Raw genomic sequence first — 21,823 nt, 5'->3', positions numbered from 1 at the left:
CAGGAAAACAGCGCAAGTTTCCTTCCCGCACTCACCCGGCTCCCTGCCCGCGGTGGGAGCGCAGGCCTGGGTGCCTCCTGCCCTGCCAGCACGGCAGCCGGGGACCTCGCGAAGCCTCTGCCGTGAGCGACGGCAACCACGGCGAGAAAAGGTGCATGGAGGAAAAGCACAGAGAGATCTAAAATGTATGTGAAAGCAGGGGCGCGGTGCTCATGCACCGACCTATTTTTACATCCACAGTCTCCCAGACACAGCGTACGGCACCTGTGCCCACGTTTGCTGTGCTAGCAAGTTGCACTCGTGCTATCAAGTGAGTAACTTAACCTGTGCGATTTTCCACATACTGGCCAGGGTATGTACGGCATCTTTATCCTTGCTGGCATTCACAAATTAACATATAGATTGCTTAAATACCATTAACCGCTTGTAGTAAAGCACGTAAGACTTCTGGAACATTTTCACAACCCTGGAAGATGTTGAAGTACCCAAACTCACGGGGTTTTATTCATAAAAATATTAATTATTTCACACAGCTGGTAGGCACTGCAGAGGGGCCATCTGATGGCCTTGTACTTCTCCCCGGACAAGGTCAACGCTGCTTCACGCCACTAACATCAGCGTTACAAAAAGTCGGAAGACGATCGCCGCATGAATTACACTCGAGTGCCACATCAGAGCCATTGAAGCCCCGTGGTGCTCCAGGCTGTTCAGCGCTCCAGCCCTGCCCAAAGAGCTGTTTCGGGAGCAGGAGGAAGGCACCGCCGCTCCCCTCCCCTCCCCTCCCCTCCTCTGCGGGCCGCGGCCGGCCGGCGGGAGCGGCCGGGGCCGCCCCGTTGCGCTCTACAGACGGCACAAACCGGCAGCTTTGCTTCCGCTCCCCTCGCCCAAGCGCCGCTCGTTCGCAGACACCAAACTCCAGCAACGAAAACGCTTTTCCTTGCCACCGCGAACGGCTTTAAAACGCTTGCCGGGGCCCGCTTCCACCCGCAGCCGCACCCCGGCCCCCCCGCGGCGGGCGGCGCGGCGCGGCGGAAGGCTTTTCGCGGCGCGACGCGCGCGGCCGGAAGCGGCGGGCCCCAGCGCACGCACATCCGGTGCCTTCCCGCCGCCCGCCCCGCCGCACGCCTGGCCTCGGCCCCCATGGCCGCCTCCGTGGTGAGTCCGCGCCCCGCCACCGCGGCCCGGCGGGTCGGGGAGGGCTTCGCTTGCGGCCGCGGAGCCGCCCGCGGGGAAACGCCGCCTCGCCCCGACGCGGCGTGCAGGGGGGAGGCCGGGCTGCGGGCCGCGGGCGAGGGCTGCTGCGTCTCGGAGGACGGGCCTGGAACGGCGGGGAGGGCCGCCCGCGGGCCGCCCGGGAGGGAAGCGCCTCAGGGTGGGGGGGTGCGCGGTGCCTTCGGACCGGCCCCTTCGGGGGGTGGTGTAGCCCGGCGGGCAGCCGAGCACCGCACAGCCCGCCGCTCGCTGCCCTCCCCGCGGGCATGGGGGAGAGAGGCGGGGAACAGGAGAATGGCGTGGGTTGAGATAAAGACGGTTTAATAGGCCAGAAAAGGAAGGCAAAATAATAATAGTAATAATATACAAAGCAAGTGATGCATGTTGCAATTGCTCACCACCTGCTGACCGACACCCAGCCAGTCCCCGAGCAGCAATCGCTGCCCCCCGGCCAGCTCCCCCCAGTTTCTATACTGAGCATGACGCCGTATGGTATGGAATGGCCCTTGGGCCAGTTTGGGTCAGCTGGCCTGGCTGTGCCCCCTCCCAGCTTCTTGTGCACCCGGCAGAGCATGGGAAGCTGAAAAGCCCTTGACTGGTGTAAGCACTACTTAGCGACAACTAAACCATCAGTGTGTTATCAGCGTTATTCTCATCCTAAATCCAAACCACAGCACTATGCCAGCTACTAGGAAGAAAATTAACTCTGTCCCAGCTGAAACCAGGACACCTTGGCCCCTGGCTGCCCCCAGGGCAGAGCTGGTTTCCCTCTGTCTCCAGAAGGTTCCTCCCCACGGCCGTCCCGCCTTCATTCCAGCGCCCTTGTACAGAGGCCTCAGGCCAGCCAGTGTTTGTGTGATGAACCACCATGTTTTACAGAGACCATCTGCAGAGGCCATGTAGATTGGCTGACTTCTTGGAATTGTTGTCAGAGTCTTCGAGGGGATTTTGTTGTTGTTGTTGGCTTTTTTTTTTTTTTTAATTACGGCTTTCCTGTTAAATTCTGGGAAGAAGGATTCCCAAGTGAGGTGGTTAGACATTGGGACAGGAGGCCAAAGAAACTGAAATCTCCATCCTCAGAGATGTTCAAAACAATGACTGGAGATAGGACCCTGAGCAGGCAGATCTAACTTTGAAGTTAGATCGGGCTTTGAAGTTGGCTCTGCTTTGAGCGGGCATTTGGACTTCATGACCTGCAGAAGTTTCTTCCAACCTAAATTGTTCCCAGAATTTAAAAACGTATGGTGCACTATGGTTATAAAGAACTTCTCTGGAGTATCAAAAGTAGCAAAGCTTATTTTTTACTTAGATTGCAGGTACCCTAACAGCTCATTCCAGTCTCCTGGTGTTTCTCTAACGCTCTCCCTTGTGCCCGTTGTGTGTGTTTGGCAGTGTATGTGTGCAAGCGTGTGCTGACTGAGAGGTAACAGCCATCCACTTTAAATAACATAACAGGCTGAGTTATAATCACTGTTCCCTTAGTGGGAGGCCTAATACTCTTTGTCTCCTGGTGCCAAAGAGTTTGTCTTGGCACTGCTGGCGTACAGCGTCTTTAAGACTACTTTGTCATTTTTGTTTGGAATTGGCCTGTGGGTTCAGAAATTGCTGGAGAAGATAGGAAGATGAAGAGCAGGCTCGTGTCCTTACAGCGGGAGATCAAGAGAATAGTTTCCCGTCCACACATCTGTAAAACTGCATTTGGTTCTGTTACGATACTTTGTTTAAAATATTATGATTTATTATTATTTAATAATTTTTAGGACGAGAGGAAATGGGCTCAAGCTGTGCCAGGGGAGGTTTAGATTGGATATTAGGAAAAATTTCTTCATGGAAAGGGTAGTCAAGCATTGGAACAGGCTGCCCAGAGAGGTGGTGGAGTCACCATCCCTGGAAGCGTTCAAAAAACGGGCAGACGTGGCACTTTGGGACATGGTTTAGTCTAGTCTACCCTTAGTTGGTTTAGTGTGCACTTTAGTGTTAGGTTAATGGTTGGACTGGATGATCTTAAAGGTCTTTTCCAACCTAAACGATTCTATGATTCTATTCTAGTATGTAGTAACGTGAGAGTATTTGGTTTTGTGGAGTAAGCAGGGATTATTTGATAGGCTGGTAAGTATTTTGCAGTGCGGAGGTTGCTCTGAATAGAAGTGGGTTTTGTGGTTATACTGGAGTTGTTCATGGTCGTTCTGGTGTATATTCATTAAAGACTGCCAAGAAAATGTAAGTAGTTAAATTGTGAAGTACTGATTGAGTTGCAAATATTAATAACATAATGCGGAAATAGAATAATGATAAATGACAATGTTTTAAACAAAATATCGTAACAGAACCAAATGCAGTTTCATAGATGTATGGACGGGAAACTCAGAACAACTGCTTTCCAGGATGTCACAGTTTAGGGTCTGTAAGAGATCGAGAGCTGAACAGCTAAACAACCTGAGCAAATAACCGAATGAGCTCACAGTGCAGCGATGGGACAACAAAGGCTGTTACCTTTGGATGAATGGAAGTAGCGAGATGTGAAGAGAAGTGTTTGGTTTTTACCTGTGGATATAGCACTGGAGTTATTGATACCGGAATACATCCAGCATGTGTGCATGTTCTCTCTCTCTCTCATTTTTATATCTATATATCCAATTATATACATTGTTACATTTTATGTATGTATATATAAAGGTGTTTTAGAAAATGAGACTATGGTGGCAGCGTGATGGGGTTCTTGCTGATTTTCAGAAATACGCTGAATAAATCTTGTTCCTTAACTTTATTTCAGAACAGCCATCACAGCAGCAAATATTTTCGCTGAGTACTTGCATGTTCACACCACTTGCAGCCAGCTGTAGCCCATTTTTCAATGTAAATATTTACAATTTAAATACAATAAATATATTGGCATTCAAAATGAATCCTAGAACTGTCGCCTTGCTAAAAGCTGGTACCTCCTGCAAGTGGGAAATGAGATTGGAATCAATTTCAACATTATTTGACATCATCTTTCAGTGAGGATGGAAAGGACCAACCAAAGTGACTTGCTGGAGAAATTGCGTAGATGACAAGGTTGCATAAAATTGCCTAACTGAAGTAATTTGGTATGATTTCTTCTCTCCAGGATTTCAAAACCTACGTGGATCAAGCTTGTAGAGCTGCAGATGAATTTGTCAACATTTATTATGAGACAATGGATAAAAGAAGAAGAGTATGTAGAAATTTTGACAATAGTTAGAACTGTCTTGTGCATTTTTTGCTTGCTTTTCTAAGTAGCATTGCACTTGAAAGCACCTGAAAGTTGGTTCCCATGTATTGTACTGGCCAGGTTGAGACCTCTGTTCCGCTTAGACTGCCCTGTAGAGGACGATTCTTTATGTTACTGGGCAGCATTGTTGTAAAGGGGGCCGTTTTAGAAAGTGCCTTAGACTTCTTCGTGATAATAGTTGTTTGTGTCCAACTAGGTTTTACAGGTACAGGATTTGGTCAGTACAGGCAGATAAAACTTACTTTGTTTGTCTCTGAGGTCAGGGTTTAGCTTATTTTTTTCCAAACTTCTTTTATTAGCAGTTACCGCTTCTGTTTCTGGGGTCTTCAGGAGTGCCTGAGGATAAAGTGGAGACTGGCTCTGAAAGTCTTCATGGACCACATTGGTGTGGTATCATGTAACAGATATTTGCACCAAGAGAGAGCTGTGGAGACTGTTCTTTGTAATTTTAAATGTATTATAATTGCATTTTAGTAACTTTTAGATTATGTGAAAATATCAGCAGTTGCATGTAACTTCATAGTCACTTTGTGCATAAGGGGGTTAGACAGAGATGTATCAACAGCTTGAAGGAGACTTAGGCAGTTACTCAACTGTTACAGCTTATGAAACATTTGGGAGGTTCTGGTCTGCTGCTGCAGATAACTGTTCTTTTTAAGCTTCCACTGTTCCTGCTTTTTAAGCTTCCACTGTTCCTGGTCTTGTTCACTTTTTTAAATTTTTTTTTTTTTTACCTGAAATTGCAGTTTCCTGACATAATCTGTGTTGTGTGTACACACCACGCCCCCCCCCCAAAAAAAAAAAAAAAAAATCAGCAATAAACTTATTCTGGAAGGGTAGCACTATCCTTTTGTTAGCAACTAGTTCAGTTCTATCAATCGCTTTGTTAAAGGAATCTCATCAGTATATAAAGTTGGAGGCATATGAGTCACTCTGCAACAGCAGGATATGTTTCAGTTAGTTTTAATTCTTGGTCAGGAGCGCTAATTGTTAAAAGGAGCTAATATTTCAGCAGGGCATTTTATCTATCGAAGTAACAGAAGAAGTCAATAATTCACAACATAAGGATTCAAAGAATATTGTTTTGTATGTTGTCCATTGTACATGTTTACGCATTTTCCCTAAATATGTATTTTCATAATCACTCAGGCTTTAACAAGACTTTATTTGGACAAAGCGACATTAGTTTGGAATGGTAATGCAGTGTCCGGGCAAGAAGAACTGAATAAATTTTTTGAAATGTTGCCATCTACTGAATTCCAGGTTAATGTGTTGGACTGCCAGCCCGTTCACGGTAAGGCTGTATTACGATTTACTTATTTTTCAGTCTTTTTCTAACTGTTGAAAATGAACTGCAATTACAGTAGCACTTAGTATTTCTTTTTTGGAACAAGCTTAGAGAAAATACTGAGGGTTGAAGTGTCAAGTTGTGCATAAATGAAGCACAAATCAAGAGATGCGGCAACTCCACACTTTTTCTCATGTCTGGGAAAACGCTTTAAGGACTTTTTTGTTAAGATCGTATTCATATGTGATGTATTTTCATGTATTGAAAAAGTCTGGCTTATCAGGTTATGTTGTCCTTGACAGTGTCTAAGAGTCAAGAGACCTCTACCGTAGCCTCTGATACTGACCTGCAGTATAATGTGGAACAAATCATTACCCTGTATGTACTTCGATTTCTTTACATCTAGAATAGATGTTAAGCTCTTAAGATTTCTGGTTAACGACTACTGAAGAAAAGCTTATATAATTGAGATGTTAATAAACAACTTCTAAGGGATATTTTGGGGATATAAGTAAGGAAAAAGCCTGTGGTCAAGCACACTTGCTTTGCTGTGAAGAAGATACAATCTCTAATGTCGGGGGGGAAAAGTGTATGCAACTTGCTAAATATAAATATATATGTATATCTCAAATAAGGAAAGCTTATTCTAAGCAAAAACTGAGGTTTTTGTTACAGCGCTTTAAAATAAACAACATGAGATGAAAATAGAAAAGCCATGAAAAAGCAGTGTTGGTGAGCAAATACACCATTGTCTGTATAGAAATGATGCAACAAAACTGTACTTTTTGTGAATGTGGAACCAATTGTTAGCCTATAACTAGTATAACCAGAATTGAGTGAAACTTCTGTGTACATTTCCTACTTCTTTACCTGTTAGTCTTTGTATGAGTTGTTCTGTTTATACTTTTTCTCCTTGTGAAGAGCAAGCTACTCAAGGCCAGACGACGGTCCTCGTGGTGACAAGTGGGACGGTAAAATTTGATGGCGACAAGCAGCGCTACTTCAATCAGAACTTCTTGCTGACAGCACAGGCCACGCCTACCAACACAGTGTGGAAGATCGCCAGTGACTGTTTCCGCTTTCAGGACTGGGCCAGCTAGCGAGGCCTGGCTGCGGGCAGTGACCTCTCTCATTCGACGAGTTGAAGTTAGCTGTGCAGACAGCCCTTCTCCACGGGTGGGAAATGCTCGCTCTTCGTGTCGCATCTGTCGTAATGGAAGGTCTTACAGGTGTTTCAGGGTTGATCTCAGTGACCGTGGGTCTAGTAGTAAACAATCGTAAGATGTGAGAGGTTGTTCGTGTTAGTTGAACCTAATAAAATGCTGAAGGCAGTGAGCTGTGTTGGAATCATTCCTAAAATGCCTTACATGAAGCTATGCTGCCACATCCAGACTTCTTCTGTGTAATGCTGAAACTGTACTATTTCAACACAAAAACCTCTTAATGTACAATTCTGACCAAACGTGTGATTTTTTTTCAACTTGAAAAGATCTGTTTTTACAGTAGCATCTTCCCTCTTTTGAAGAAGATGCTTGTGGCATGTAGCTAGAATTCTCAAAGCTACCTATTCTTGGTTGTAAGAGGCTAGGAAGGATTGACAATGATTGCTACTGTTTGCGAAAGTAGCAAATACAGCTCCTGAGTGTGTAATCTCTCAAATAATCCATTGGAAAGCTAATATTATCTTCTCTGATATGAAAGGACTAAATAATCTCATCAGGTTTCCTTTTGGCTTAAGCTTCTCAGAATTTGGTTGTAGTTTATTTAAATTGATTCGTATGTAGGGCATGTTGAATGATTCAGAGCTCCCATGCCAACAGCTCTTGTCACATGCATGTGAAGGGCTTCAAATTGATTATTTTTCTTTTGAAGTCTTACAGTGTAAGAAATAGGTCAGTTATATCACTTCTCTTTGCTTTAACTGTTAATTCTGTCGCTATTAAGTTTGGACTATTTTTCCCATATTCAGTCTGCAAGTTTTGAATCTCTACTGTCTTTTCAGGAAACATTGTAGTAAAAAAAGTGGCACTGAAAGTGTGTATTACTGTGAAGCCTCTGATTTTTCTCTTCAGTACTGTTACTCAGAACAGGTGCTGTGATTATTTTCAGCTTAGAAGAACAGCTCTGAACGCAAACACCATCTTCCTCTCATGCAGATTTTTACTGTAGTTTTCATCATCTTTATAAACACTACCTTTAATTACTGATTCTGGGGTTTTTTTGTGTGTCTTGCTTTTCAACTGCTTTAAAATAGTTTTCAAGACTATAGGTTAAGACTGCCTGTCTTAACTGGGGAACTTAAGAGTAAATCTGAGTATCAGCAGATTTGTTTCAGACTGGTACATTTCTATTTTAAGCTGAGTAAAAAAAAAAAAAAAAAAAATCAAAATTTAGCTATGTACATGCGAGTACACTTGCTTGTAACTGAAAATACGAGGGGAACTTGTAACTCTGACCTTAATATATGTTGCAATGACAGCAGCAACCTGAATACAAAAGCGGTTACGACTGCAGCTCTCTTGTTTTTATGACTTAAATCGGGAAGACTGTGAAAATGAACAATATCTAACTTGTGTAAAACATCTTAAAACATCTGTACTTTGTGATATAATCCCAGAAATAATGGGATGTTTAGGTGAAATTGGTGGGTTTATTTCCTTTTAAGGCACTCTAGTCTTTACATGAGTAAGACAGAATTAGTAACCTGTCTCTATTCAGAAGCTGTTCATGTTCTGAACTATTGTGTAACTTTTTCACCCTGAAGAATATGAATTCCTGCAAAAAAATGCAAGAAGTCCAGAATCTTTGAAAACTGTAAATACATTGTTATTTCTGTATGTAGTGAAGAAAGGATCCCTCTATTTAATTACTGTTTGTTCTTAACAGAATATGTGAGGTGCATATATTTGTATGATCTCATTTGTACAAGTTTGAAAAGAAAACTTAACCCTAAGTTTGCCTGTTACTGATACAGCATTGTCGAACTGTGACACTGGTGTGGTGTGCTTTTGTTTTCAATTTGCTGTTGATGATATAAGTAGTGTTACAGATCTGCTTTGCATACGCAGAACGGGTTTTGACTTGTGAAATGTAGTGATGGGTGCAACTGCAGCATTTGCATGTTGAACTTCAAAGGCAGTCACCAGAACACACACTTGTATCTGTACCTGATAAGCTTGTCCTGGGAATAAATACTTAGTGCATATTTTTGTTCAAATTTTAATTTGTATAGTAGTTTTTAAGCTTTTTCTAGGCAGAGTGGCAGATTTATAATACATGAGGCAATCTTTCAGTCAAATGTTATTCTTCTCAATTATTTTCATGCTATTCAAATGCAGGCTGCTTTCAAACCTGACTTCTGCAATTAATATTTAAAAAAAAAAAAACCCAAACAAAAACAAACAAAAAAAGCCACCACTACCTGGAACATTGCTTAGGAAGCTGACTAACTGGCCTGGCTGGACAAACCCAGTTTAAGCTCTTACTAAGTAAGATGTGTAGTTGGAATTGGACTTGGTATGCATACAGGGGGGTTTGGAGAGAAATTTATTAGAACGTAATTGCTTCAGCCTAGGGAGAAGTGCCAGTTGTGCGCTGCCTATTTCCATCATCTTCAGTGAGGATCACTTAGGGCAATTCAGTACTACTATGATTAGCCATTGCTGTTTGTAACTGAAAATGCTGTTTCACAAAATATTTTTATGGAGCATTCTAAGTGATAATGTAGTTATTAGATTAAATCAATGATTTTACAATGGAATAATTAATGGCACAAACAAAAAAATCTCTTCCATACTAGCTGGAGAAGCTAGGGATGCTGCAGCTCTGTGCTGCTTGTTAAAAACTTCTGTGCCAAAATTAGCAGAAGAGAACATACAAATGCTTTTTATTCCGTTCAGTACAAAACCATCCAGCTGGTTTAGTGTTTCCCGTTGCTGACTCTGCTGTAATATCCGAAATTTACAATGAGCATCTATAAAGTGAACATGTTTATGTGCTAAACTGTAAGCAGGAGTTAATATTACCCTTTTTTTGCTGTTTGATACCAAGTTACTCATGTACAACTGGTCAGTGAAATGAAGCCAGCTGAAGAGCTGAGCGCTTCCACATACTAAATTGTGGCTACTGACAGATCTTCTCTTTTGTGTATATTCCCTGTATTGTCTTTACCAGTCATTGGTTTTATGTTGCTTTCTTCTTTTGGTATACTATGGTTAAATTGACTTAAAATATTTGTGCTGTTCCTTGGGATGGAGAAAAGTGATTTGTTCTGGTGGTATGAATGATTTGTTCTGACGGTTTTGATAGGCATACGCTTCCTTATCCTGATTGGAGAAAAGCACATTATAAAGAAATGCTGGTTTATCAGTAAAGTAACTTTCCACACTTGAATATATTTTGTAAGTTTTTGAAATTGTTTAAGACCTCTTGTAAGATTAATTTAAGAAAAAATGAAAACAAAAAACCTACCTGATGTTCTGCTTTTTTTTTATTGTAAGTTTTCATAGTTTGTTCTTATGATATTAGAAGCACAAGAAGTAATTTGTGGTTTCCTTATCTTTGCTACTTGTGTTCTAGGTATGAGTTATGTGTTCCAATTGTTGCAGCATGGTGCTGGGGCACTGCAGAACAGGCTGGCTGTGAGCTCTTTGTCAGTGCTGCGGTAAAAAAAAAGGTGTCTGGAATAATAACCCTATAGCAAATGCCTTACCAAGAGCACTGTCAAGCAGTAAACGGTGTTGAACTGGCTAGAGTAGCAATCTCAAATTGATGTTTCCCTTTAAAAGTTACTGAAGTTTAGACTGCTGTCCAACAAATACCTGGATGAAGTAAAACAGAACCTGTGCCAGATCCTTGGATTGTAAATATTTTCACCGAGAACATATTGTCGTGCCTCTGCTGTTTCTCTGCTAAGAAGAAATGAAACACTCAAATAAGGAGCGGTTCGTGTGGTAACTGCTGATTTGCTCACTTTATTTTGCTGTTTAAAACATGAAATTACTAATGAGCGCTTACACAGTGTAGATAGCAGCTTTTAGTTGCTGGCAATGAAAAGACGAGGATGCTGATGCAAGGTCAGCATTTGCGTGGAGACAGACATTGTTCTAGAAACGTGTTCCAGAAACAATTAATGCCGGGTATATTGCAAAGTTCTTGCTGTGTTTGAAGGTGTAGATTTCAGTAAGGCTTTGCAAGTTTTTTGCAATTATCCTGAGCAAGGCTCTGCCAGCTGATGCAGCGTAAAGAGTTAGGAGCGCTGGGACAAAGAAATCGCAGTTAGGGCCAAAGCAGAAGATATTTTTTGCATGTATGTTGAAAGTGAAGCCAGAAGTTGCTCTTTCAATATTCTCTGTGGGCTGAAGAAAATAATAGTTAAGTCTTTCTAAACAAGCTTTGCTTTTCTGATTCTAACTGAGAAGTAGGTCATTGATAGCTGAGCTTATTACTTCAGAAGGTTGGGTTTAGTAATATAAATAAATCTATCTTGTTACCTTCTGTGTCCAGTGATTGAATGGACTACGGAGACTAAATGGCGCTTTTACCCTGCATCAGTAATACAGGTGCCTTAGAATATATTATTGACGGAAGAAAGTGTGTTGAATTTCAGTGGCTAATTTTTGTCTTCTTACAATCTAATTCAGTTCAGTCCCAGTGGGTTTGCAGCTTCATGGTTTTTTAAGGTTTTTGACCAGTACGCAACATAGGACTTAGAAATGGTTGGCTTTCTGGGCTGCAAGCGCACATTGTTGGCTCATGTCCAGCTTTTCATCCACCAGTCCCCCCAAGTCCTTCTCCGCAGGGCTGCTCTCCATCCCTTCATCCCCCAGCCTGTATTGATACCGGGGGTTGCCCTGACCCAGGCGTAGGGACTCGCACTTGGCCTTGTTGAACCTCACGGCGTTCACACAGGCCCACTTCTCAAGCTCATCCAGGTCCCTCTGGGTGGCATCCCGTCCCTCAGGTGTCAACCGCACCACTCAGCTTGGTGTCATCTGCAAATTTGCTGAGGGTGCACTCAGTCCCACTGTCTGTGTCACTGATGAAGATATTAAACAGGACTGGTCCCAGTACGGACCCCTGAGGGACACCGATCTCCATCTGGACATGGAGACATTGACCGTTACTCTCTGGATGTGACCATCCAACCAGTTTTTCATCCACCAAACAGTCCGCCCATCAAATCCATATTGCTCCAGTTTCAAGAGAAGGATGTTGTGGGGGATGATGTCAAAGACCTTACAGAAGTCCAGACAGACGATGTCCATAGCTCATCCCTTGTCCACTGATGCAGTCACTCCATCATAGAAGGCCACTAGGTTGGTCAGGCAGGACTTGCCCTTGGTGAAGCCGTGCTGGCTGTCTCAAATCACCTCCCTGTCCTCCGTGTGCCTTAGCATAGCTTCTAGGAGGATCTGTTCCATGATCTTCCCAGGCACAGAGGTGAGGCTGACAGGTCGTTAGTTCCCAGGGTCCTCCTTTCTACCATTCTTAAAAATGGGTGCAATGTTTTCCTTCTTCCAGTCACCGGGGACTTCACCTGACTGCCGTGACTTTTCAAATATCACGGAGAGTGGCTTGGCAACTACATCAGCCAGTTCCCTCAGGACTCTGGGATGCATCTCGTCAGGTCCTGTAGACTTGTGTATGTTCAGGTTCCTCAGGTGGTCACAAACCAGATCTCTTACAGTGGGAGGGACTTTGCTCCCCCATCCCCGCTGTGCGGTCCATCCACTCGAGAGGTGTGGGAAGAGAGGCTGCCAGTGAAGACTGTGCCAAGAAGACTGAAGCAAAGAAGTTGTGGAGTACCTCAGCCTTCTCCTCGTCTGTTGTTAGCAGTTTGCCAGTCTTGCTCATCAGGGGGGTACGCTTTCTTTGACCTTCCTTTTCTGGCTGACGTACTTGTAGAAGCCCTTCTCATTATTCTTCGCATCCCGTGCCAAGTTCAGCTCCAGCCATGCCTTGGCCTTCCTGACCCCATCCCTACACAACAGGGCAGCGTCCCTCTACAGCATTCTGAAAAATTATCTACTAGAGACACCATGAATATTAGAAATGTGTGAAGAACCACAAGGATATAGCCAATTGCATTTGTATATTGAAGTATTTGTAGATGCATATTGTATTTAAGCATATCTGTATGCATGGTGTGTCTCTTGTTCCAGTGCAAGCTACAGTTAATGCACGGTGGTGTTATCTTATTTAAACATCGTTGAACCGTAACGGTAAGAACAGATGGGCTGATGTAAATCCCAGATTACTACAGTTCACCGAGACCTTGTGATTCTTTCAGGTATTGAAAGGTACAGATAGAACAGCAGATAATTAGAATTAGATGTTTTGTTAGTTACTTGGCAGGAGGTCTTGTGCTTTCCTTAGTTGTGAACTGTGTAATGAAGGGTGGACTTTTTCACAAGGGCAGCCCTTTTTTTTTTTTTTCTTTAGGTAGGCCCCACATACAGCATGTTGCACATATTTTGCATCTCGGGGGGGGGGATGAGAAACAGGTGGCTTACTAAGGTATGTAATTGGTGGTATTTGCTGGACGCTGACTCAGAGGGCCTGCCTCAACCATCTTTCAGATTTGCTGTAGGATGAAGCCGTAGAAAGCAGTTAGTAACCAGCTCCATTAAATAAAACGCATTAAGCACACATTTTAGTGTCCAGTGCATTGAAGCATTGGTAATGTTAGGTTAATGGTGCGACTGGATGATCTTAAAGGTCTTTTCCAACCTAAACAATTCTGTGATTCTATGAAGCTTTGATGTGTGCAAATCTCTCATACTCGGAACGCAGCCGTCCTTCCCCACCCTGCCTAAGCCAGCTGAGTGCAGTGGAGCAGTTAGCACTGCAGTTCCCAAATACTTTCTAAGCTATCGGTCTGTGATGCCTCTTGGCCAGAGTCCTGCTGATGGGCAGTGGTCAGGCAGAAAGAGGGAAGTGAGCCGCTGAGACAGGTTAAATAAAAGGGTTTGGATATGCATAACGATTCCCTCTTTCTTACAGGGGGAAACTTTGGTTGCGGTCAGCTTAATTCTGATTGTACTGAAGGAAATCCTCACGGATAGTGGGGCTGATATAACGTTTTAGTTATCCCAGTGCGCAAGTTCATTAGACAGTCAGCTTCTGCAGCTTAAAATATACATGTGTGCGTATATAGATGTATGTGTGTGTGTATATATATTGCTTATGGCTCTTCAAAAAGTCCAGGCTGAAGTTAGTGCTTGCGTTTTCCAGAGATATTGCCTGAACCCTTGCAGATGGAGGGAGCTGACTGGAACTTTCACTGTGGTCTAACAACTTGATAGGGGATTTTAAGAATATTGGCAGTTTGTTGGTTTCTCTGACATCCTTTTTTCCACACGATTGCCAACTCCTACATTTTCTTTGCTGAGCTAAAGATTTCACATATATCTACTGATACAATGCTGGCATATAGAACTATTGTGTAGACCCCCATTGAAATTCTTTCTGGAGCTTGAATTTTTTTCTCCACCCCATAGTTTTCAATTATTTAAATGTCTAAGGTATTCACTGTTTGATACTAATGATACTAAGATACTGTTTGATATCTAATGATACTTTGTAATTTGGGCTGCGGATATGGCAGTAGTTTTCTGCAGTGACAAAGCTGACTCGGAAACTGCCAGTCCTCACAAGGATTTGGGTTTGGTTTTTTTTTTTTAAACTCATCGCTTCAGGTATCCAGTTTACAATGATTCCCCACAAAGTCACAGCAGATAGCAAGATGCAGCGCTGGCCAAGTATAACAACTTCAGACCCTTTTGCTGTTGGAAGGAATATGCCTGAGCGTTATATAGGAAATACAAGTCTGTAACATAAAAATCTCTCCTCCTTCGAAGGTAATGTCAAAGCTGCTTTTTCCTGCAGCGTAGTTTGGGTAAAATGCAAACAGTGATTTGCATTATGTAGTGCAGCATTCGTAGTGAAGGTCCTTGTTCCTCGGAATTGTTCTTTATCTTTCTCTGAAAAAACCCACCCCAGACCCCAACCAAGAAATGCCAGACTTAACTTGGCTAGAACATCTGAGACATCTTGCCTGCCTAGGGTTTTTTTGTAGAAAGCATATGCTGTATGTCGTTTTAATCTTAAGGTTTAACTTGTACAGAGATACTCTTGGAATTACACGTCTCCGCGTGCGGAAGGATGTTACGGGCGGCTTTAAAACTTACTGCGTGCATCGGGAACGCCGCGGCACGGAGCTGGGGTACTGCTGCCTTCCTCACGGGAACAACCGGCGCTTCCGAGCTCTCCCGGTTCTGGGAAATGCCTCCCCGCCCGCCAAACCAGCCCTGCTTGAGCAGAATGGGAGCTGGCCCTGCGATCCCTGGCGCCCGGCGGACCTGCCGCTGCTCCGAAGCGACGGCAGAGCGCGCAGCGCAGCGGGAACGGCGCTGCTCTTGCTGGCGTGAAACGCTGCCCGCGGTGACGGCGCGGCGCTGGGGCGGCGGCGGTGGGATGGCGGCGGGGTGCCCGCCGACGGCGCTCGGAGGCGTCCAGCTGGGCTCGGCAGGGCGGGTGGGAGCGGCCTCCGCCCGCCCGTAGCGCGGGCGCTTGCGGAGGAGCCACGCGCGGCCGTCGGCGGCGTTAACGAGCGGCCCCGCCGCAGGACGGGCCCCGGGCGCGCAGGGCGGCTGCGGCGCGGCTGAGCCCAGCCCCCGCTCCCCGCTCCCTCCCGCGGCAGCGCTCGCTGCGCGGAGCCCTCCCGGCGCCCAGCTGCGGGCCACGGCGGGGCCGTCCTCCCTGCGGGCCCGCTGCCGCCCGCCGGGCCGGGCCGGGCCGCGCCGCCCTCACGCCAGCCGCTGCCCCTCGGCGGGGCCGCCCTCCTCGGCCGGCTGCCCCGCGCCGCCGCGGCCCCAGTCGCGCTCGATGTAGAGGTGGTAGGGGTCGTGCCTGGACTCCAGCTTCCGCGAGCGGGTGTAGGCCAGGATGAGCCCCCCGGCCAGGCAGCCGTAGAAGACCATGATGAGCAGGATGTACAGCGAGCCGTCGCCCCCCGCCCCGGCCCCGGCCCCGGCCCGGCTGGCGTTGCCGCCGCGGCGCAGCTCCCGCAGCAGGGCCCCGAGCAGCGCCGGCAGCCGCCGCGCCTCGCTGCAGTTCATGGCGCGGCCCGGCCCGGCCTCCGCTGCCCCTGCCCCGGGCCTGGGGGGCGGCGCCCGGGCCCCGGCGGGGCGAAGCTGCCGGAAAAGGAGCGGGGAGCTGTCCGGACAACGCGGCTGCCTCCCTGCCGACAGCGGGGAGCCGCCGGGCCCCGCCGGTGCCGTCACGCCCGGAGCCCAGCTAAAATGGCTGCCGCCCGAGGGGCGAGGGGCGAGCCGGCCCCCGGGGCCCGGCCACCCCCGAGCGGGGAGCACGGAGCCGGCTGGCTCAAGAGGCAAATCCCGCTTCCTCGCAGATGCCCAGTTCCATCCCAGTGCACGCTCCCACGCTGGGAGGGGTACAAGAAGCTCATTCTGTTCGACAGGCGCGGCTGGGCGGCCCGGTGCCGGTGCCCGGTCCTGCGCAGGGCAGGCTGCTGGGCCCGGCTCAGCACCGGCTGGGCCCCCGCCCCCTCCGGCAGGGAACGGGGCGAGCTGACAAAAACCTGCACCGCGCCCAGCCGACAGCGCACGCCGAGGTCCCTGAATTACAGAAGCAAGATCCTTCCGTGCAAGCAAATGCTTGGGAAAAATGCGGGTCCACCGCGCCGGGAAGGGGCCGGTTCTGCCCATCGGAGCTTTGGCAGCTTCCCAGCGCCGTCGCAGGGCTCTGCGTGCGAAGCCCGTGGGGGATCCGCGGCCCCGTGGGGGATCCGGGCCCCGTGGGGGATCCGCGGCCCCGCCGGCCCAGGCGACCCAGCACGGCGCTGCCGCAGCGCAGCCGGGCGGCAGCGAAGGCCCCGGGCAGGCCGGGCCCGCTGGGCCCAACAGCAGCGGCGCGTAGCAGGGAGAAGCAAAAAGCGCTGCAAGGAAAGGCGGCGGGCACGGGAGCTTGAGCAGCAGCAGCTGTGGTGGTCAGACGCCCACGGGCAGAATTAATTGGAGTAATTAAAGCAATTGGTGGTAGCTGAAGAGGAGCTGGTCCGTGAGCAGAAAGGCCTGGAGAGGGCTGAGTGTTAGCAGGCTGGGGGCTGGGCTGGTCCCAGTAAGTCTGGGCTGGTCCCAGTACGTCTGTGCTGGAGAGGGACTGAGGCTGCAGCAGACAGGCAAGTTATCTCCCACCCACCCCCCCAAGCTCTGTGCCCATAGTTACGGGTTTTTTTACATCCTATGAATGCTCCAAGGGCCTCAGACTTTCTCTGCTCCCAGGTTGTGTAGCTGGTAGCTTTTTAAATTTGGTTGTCGTCATGCTTATAGGTGAACGTGGCAGCTGCACATGTTACAGATTCACAATCTCTCCAGCATTTAGTCATTTTTACATCGTGCGGTTCCTTTGCCTGTTTCCAGGAGGCGCTGGGGCTGATCGTGGTGTTCTGTCCCATTTTCCTCTCATTGCTCTCGGGGAAAAGGATGCATTTTAGCAGCAGATGAGAACGAGTGCCTATCTGTAAGGGCAGCTGGGGAGGCGAGTTGGGGCGGCGGCGACTTGGGCTTTTCTGTGTAAACAGCATCAGGCAAGAGCGCGGTCCTGCTGGGTTAGGTTTTGAAGGAATAGCAGCTGGTTTTGCCATAACACTGCTTTTTTAGTCTTTAAGTTGCTCCAGAAGAAACACTGGTAAAACAGGATGTTTCTACAACAACATATTCTTCCTCCTCCCCTCCGCCCCCAAGAGTCACAATTCATTATTTCTTGTTTCTCCATCAGCAAAACAGAACTGAGAAACCCTCTGCTTCAAGGATAGTTACGATCTCCGCTCCTCCCCCAGCATCAGTGCAAGCCATAGGGTGCGAGTGCGAGATCGCTGCCGAGTCAGTAAGATGTGTTTCTGTTGTGCGTAGCGGTGGGGTTTTTTCTCTTACGAGTCCTTTTACAAAATCATGGCTCTTAAGCAAAGATTTTGGCTCAGATGTGTTGGAGGCATCTTGCTTTTTCGTTATCTAAGGGTGACCTACTGAAAGTGTATTGGTGGCTAGACAATGGAAATAGAATAGGAAATACAATAGGTCATAGCTTTTACTACAGTTAGAAGGGCTGAATATCCATTTAGAATCTCAAGAGAGCCAAAACCCAGGGTCTGATAGATTTTTCTTCACACAGTACCAGGTTTTAATTTGCTTTTCTACAGTATGTTTTTTGTTGGCATGAACAAATTTCCTGGCGTCTTTCCTCTGAAGGGATGGACTCTGCTTGCCAGTAAATGCTTCGAGTGGGCTGTACGTAGGTTAAAACTGAGTCAGACTTGTTAGAAATTCAGCTTGGGATGTGGTGTAGCAGTTGTTTGCAGAGCTCCTGACGAAGTCACTGTCCCCACCTGCGCATTTCCACCCCGCACGGCGATATCATTGTGCTGCTGCAAGTGTTCAGAGCAGAGACCCAGGGTTTAAAAATAACAAGGAAAAAAAGTCGCGAGGTGAGAGTTACAGTGTTCCATCAGAGGCAAATGTGCTCCGGAGCGCAGTGAAGTTCCGGGCTTTGGGAGGTGATCGCCCTAAGCTGTGTAGGGCCCGTGGGGCGGGTGTCGTGTTTTGAACATAGGGACAGAGCGGCCCTGGCTGAATGACCCTGATTAAATTTTAGAAAAACAGGCTGCTGGGGAGAGGTTGGGTTTGCTTAGACTTGAAAGACGGAAAGTAAAGTAGGGCAGGCAGCTGTAGAGTACAGCGAGCCATTCTTTGTGCTCACTCCCTGGGGGAGCACTGCAAGTAATAAGCTGATCTATATCCAACAGGAAAGGTTTAGGTTCGATGTTGTTTACAACAAATAAAAACCACAGCAACACCTCCCAGGGCTGGGACTTTTGTTAAGTGCTGGAATAATATGTGGACTCGCGACCTGAAGTCAGAGTTGGGCTGGTTTTAGTCCTAATTAGGTTCATCAGAAGCCGGTTAGAAGTAGTCCCACGCTGCTTCAAATCAAGAAGTGCTAAATTACTTCCCCCACCACTTCCTTACCTGTGTTTTTTAAAAAGTAAAGCTTGGATGACATCTTTTTGCTTTAGCATTTTAACGATGGGAGATCACGAGTGATAGGTGTTCATGCTCAGGGTCTGGATTTTCAGGGCTAATGGGGATAGCGTAGACGTGGTGGGCACACCGCTGCGATAGGAGACAGGTGAGGGGAAACGCAGAAATAAGCGTGTGGGACAAGCACACGGAGACTTCTGGCATCTCTGGTAATGTTCATCATTAACCAGGTTATTGGTGTTTCAAAATGGGAGAAAAATGCAACAGGGTTGTTTTTTTTTTTTGCTTTAAAAGCATAGGTGAGGATTCTGAGGATCAGATGCTGTGCCCAGAGCTCTGTCTAATTTAATTGGCATTGGTCTAACGTCAAGACTACTCATCGCCAACTAAAGAGAGTTTTGGACAGATTACCTATGATAATCGGCTTCGTTAAAACACTTTGTCAATATAGAATGGGTCTGATTTTCTTCAAAACATGTCTCTCCCCCATAAAGGTATAGCAAGGCTCTCAATATTACAGCTCCCAGTAGCAAAGCAATAGTGCAAGCAATACCCCATTTCTGTCGGAACTCATTCAAATTAAATTATGTGACAATGACAGGCCAGCAACGAGTGTGTATTGAGTACAGTCAGCCCTATTCCTCCATGGCTGATGTAATCCTATCATCTTAAAAAACAAAAAATACCCAACCAACCAACCAAAAAAAAAAACCCCCAAAAAAAGGCAATCAGTCTGCCTTGCAGCAGCACAGAGTTAACTGGAAATGTGTGTGGTGTTTTGGTTTTTTTTAAATTAATGCAGGTAAGTTCACGCTACTGTAGAATACCTGAATTTTACTCCCTGTACATCATTCAGAATTCCATGTAAGCAGTGACTGCAAGCTTTACTGATTGTATTTTGTAAATCACCTTTGGGGTGTCTTACACAAAAGCAGCACAAGATTTGTTATTTTTAAGCTTCTCATGTTTAAATTTTAGCCTCCAAAAGGGAAATTGATTTGCTCTCATCTAAATAGAGCTTAGCCATTAGGCAGGCTGAGTAGAAAAGAAAACAAACGAACCAACCCAAAAAACCCCACACCAAAACCAAATACACAATTAGAATTTATTTCCTGCGTTGCATGTAATTGCAGAGCATCGCTAATTTATCATTCTGGGATGTGGTAGATCTGGGTTTTGGTGGGTTTGGTTGTTTTTTTTTTTTTTTGACTGAAAATAAGTGACCCGCGTTCTCGTGTCCTGTTCCTTACACAGCCAGAAAGGGCTTGATGGGAACTGCAGCTCACCCGGCAGGCAGCTCTGTCATCTTACGCTCAAAGTTCTCTGATGTTTTCAGGGGCACTAAAATTGCATTGGGTTGGTTAAACACCACCTCGCCTACTCTTAGGGCCGTAACTCATTACTTTCTCTGTTTTATACTTCTTTCCCCCCTTTGCAAGCCATTTAATGACATCTTGCGTGCAGCGTTACGTACAGGACCCAGGTCTCCTCTTCCAGTCCCCACCCAAGTCCTGTGTCAAAGCTGTTCCCGAGAGGCGTTTGCTTAACCTTTGTTGACTCCAAGGCTCTAAAGAATTTCAGTGGCAGAGATCCTGAGCAACGAGTTCAGTATTCAGTAAGGAATTGTTTTAAAGTTCTGCGCTTCTTTTAAAATGTCAAACCCTGTCACTTAGCGCAAACTCGCTCTCTGCTCTCCCTTTCCGCTGGTGACTGCTCTTTTGTGCCTTCGTGAGGGTCGTGCTGGATGTCGTCGAAGGTTTATCAGCTCTTGCCATGCGCCACTCGCCGAGGCCAGCTAAGCTCAACTATAATCACCCGTCATAGATGAAGCTTGCTAGTCCCACTGTCGCTGTGGTTATACCCTGGCTTTCTCTAGATAGCCCGTGGTTTTTGACGTAGAGGGCCTAAATATCACCTTGTATCAGACGTGCCCAAACTGGATTTCTGTTTTTCTTTGAACTTCTCAGACTTAGGAGGATAACTTTAAATTCTGAATCTGCTTTCTGAAGAACTTGCAGCTACTCTGAGCTTTCTGGAACCTTCCTGCTCAGTAAATGAACTGCTCCCTCACACTTCAGTCCCATCTTGTCTGTCCTTTCAGCCAAGCCCAGGATATCATCTGTAACCATCCCATAATGGTTTTGCATTCCTTATTTTTAATGGTGAGAATGACATTCTGGCTCATCCTCCGTTTCTTACTTCTCCACAAGCTCTGTCATAAAAGGATTTAGAATTCATTAAAAATAAGGATAAAGTTCTTGCCAAACAGCAAGTTTTATATTTGCAAATAATCCCTGTATTTGAAGGCAGCCTGATGCAATCCTTCCCCTTCTCCAAAAATGCTTGAAAAGCTGATATGTAGCAAATGATCTTTTTTTTCCAAATCTAGTTCATTGCTTAAAAGAAAAACCAGGCCCACTCCAGGCTTTGTTTGCAACACCTGTAGCCTGTACCTGTCGCTGCTCCTTTTGAGTTCTTCAAAGGTATGCATGGGAGACCTTATCGCTCTCTGCAACTCCCTGACAGGAGGTTGTAGTGAGGGGGGTGTTGGTCTCTTCTCCCATGTAGTTAGCGATAGGATGAGAGGAAATGGGCTCAAGCTGCGTCAGGGGAGGTTTAGGTTGGATATTAGGAAAAATTTCTTCACGGAAAGGGTAGTCAAGCATTGGAACAGGCTGCCCAGAGAGGTGGTGGCGTCACCATCCCTGGAAGTGTTCAAAAAACAGGTAGATGTGGCACTTGGGGACATGGTTTAGTCTAGTCTACCCTTGATTGGCTTAGAGTAGACTTGGTAGTGTAGGTTAATGGTTGGACTGGATGATCTTAAAGGGCTTTTCCAGCCTAAACGATTCTATGATTCTATGCTCAGGTTCAGAGAGAATGTGAGGTGCTGAACAGTAACTAGAGACAACGTGTGCAATATATAAAGATCTTTCGGAACACAAACTTGTTGAACCATTTAAATTGTATTCCACTTTTGAAATGTTAACATTGTTTATGTGTATATAC

At 46.3% G+C, this 21,823-nt stretch overlaps 2 protein-coding genes across 4 annotated transcripts; one reads left to right on the top strand and one right to left on the bottom strand.

Annotated features, from left to right (window-relative positions):
• Positions 1-1,119: 1,119 nt before the first annotated feature.
• NXT2 (nuclear transport factor 2 like export factor 2) lies at positions 1,120-7,160 on the top strand. 3 transcript variants are annotated; one of them, XM_075720669.1, is made up of 4 exons: positions 1,120-1,155; positions 4,322-4,408; positions 5,615-5,759; positions 6,675-7,160. In XM_075720669.1, exons 1-4 carry the CDS (start codon positions 1,141-1,143, stop codon positions 6,851-6,853), a joined length of 426 nt encoding a protein of 141 aa, XP_075576784.1. In that variant the 5' UTR covers positions 1,120-1,140; the 3' UTR covers positions 6,854-7,160. The 3 variants fall into 3 exon arrangements, with proteins under 3 accessions (XP_075576784.1, XP_075576785.1, XP_009480348.1); XM_075720670.1 differs by having other exon boundaries at positions 6,056-6,717; XM_009482073.2 differs by lacking the exon at positions 1,120-1,155 and having other exon boundaries at positions 4,304-4,408.
• Positions 7,161-15,562: 8,402 nt separating this feature from the next.
• Positions 15,563-15,874, bottom strand: KCNE5 (potassium voltage-gated channel subfamily E regulatory subunit 5). Its single transcript, XM_075720775.1, has one exon. It carries the CDS (start codon positions 15,872-15,874, stop codon positions 15,563-15,565), a length of 312 nt encoding a protein of 103 aa, XP_075576890.1.
• Positions 15,875-21,823: the final 5,949 nt, after the last annotated feature.

The sequence above is a fragment of the Pelecanus crispus genome, chromosome 13 (genome assembly GCF_030463565.1).
Source record: "Pelecanus crispus isolate bPelCri1 chromosome 13, bPelCri1.pri, whole genome shotgun sequence".
NCBI lineage: Eukaryota > Metazoa > Chordata > Aves > Pelecaniformes > Pelecanidae > Pelecanus > Pelecanus crispus.
This window is presented reverse-complemented; position numbering and strand designations above follow the sequence as displayed.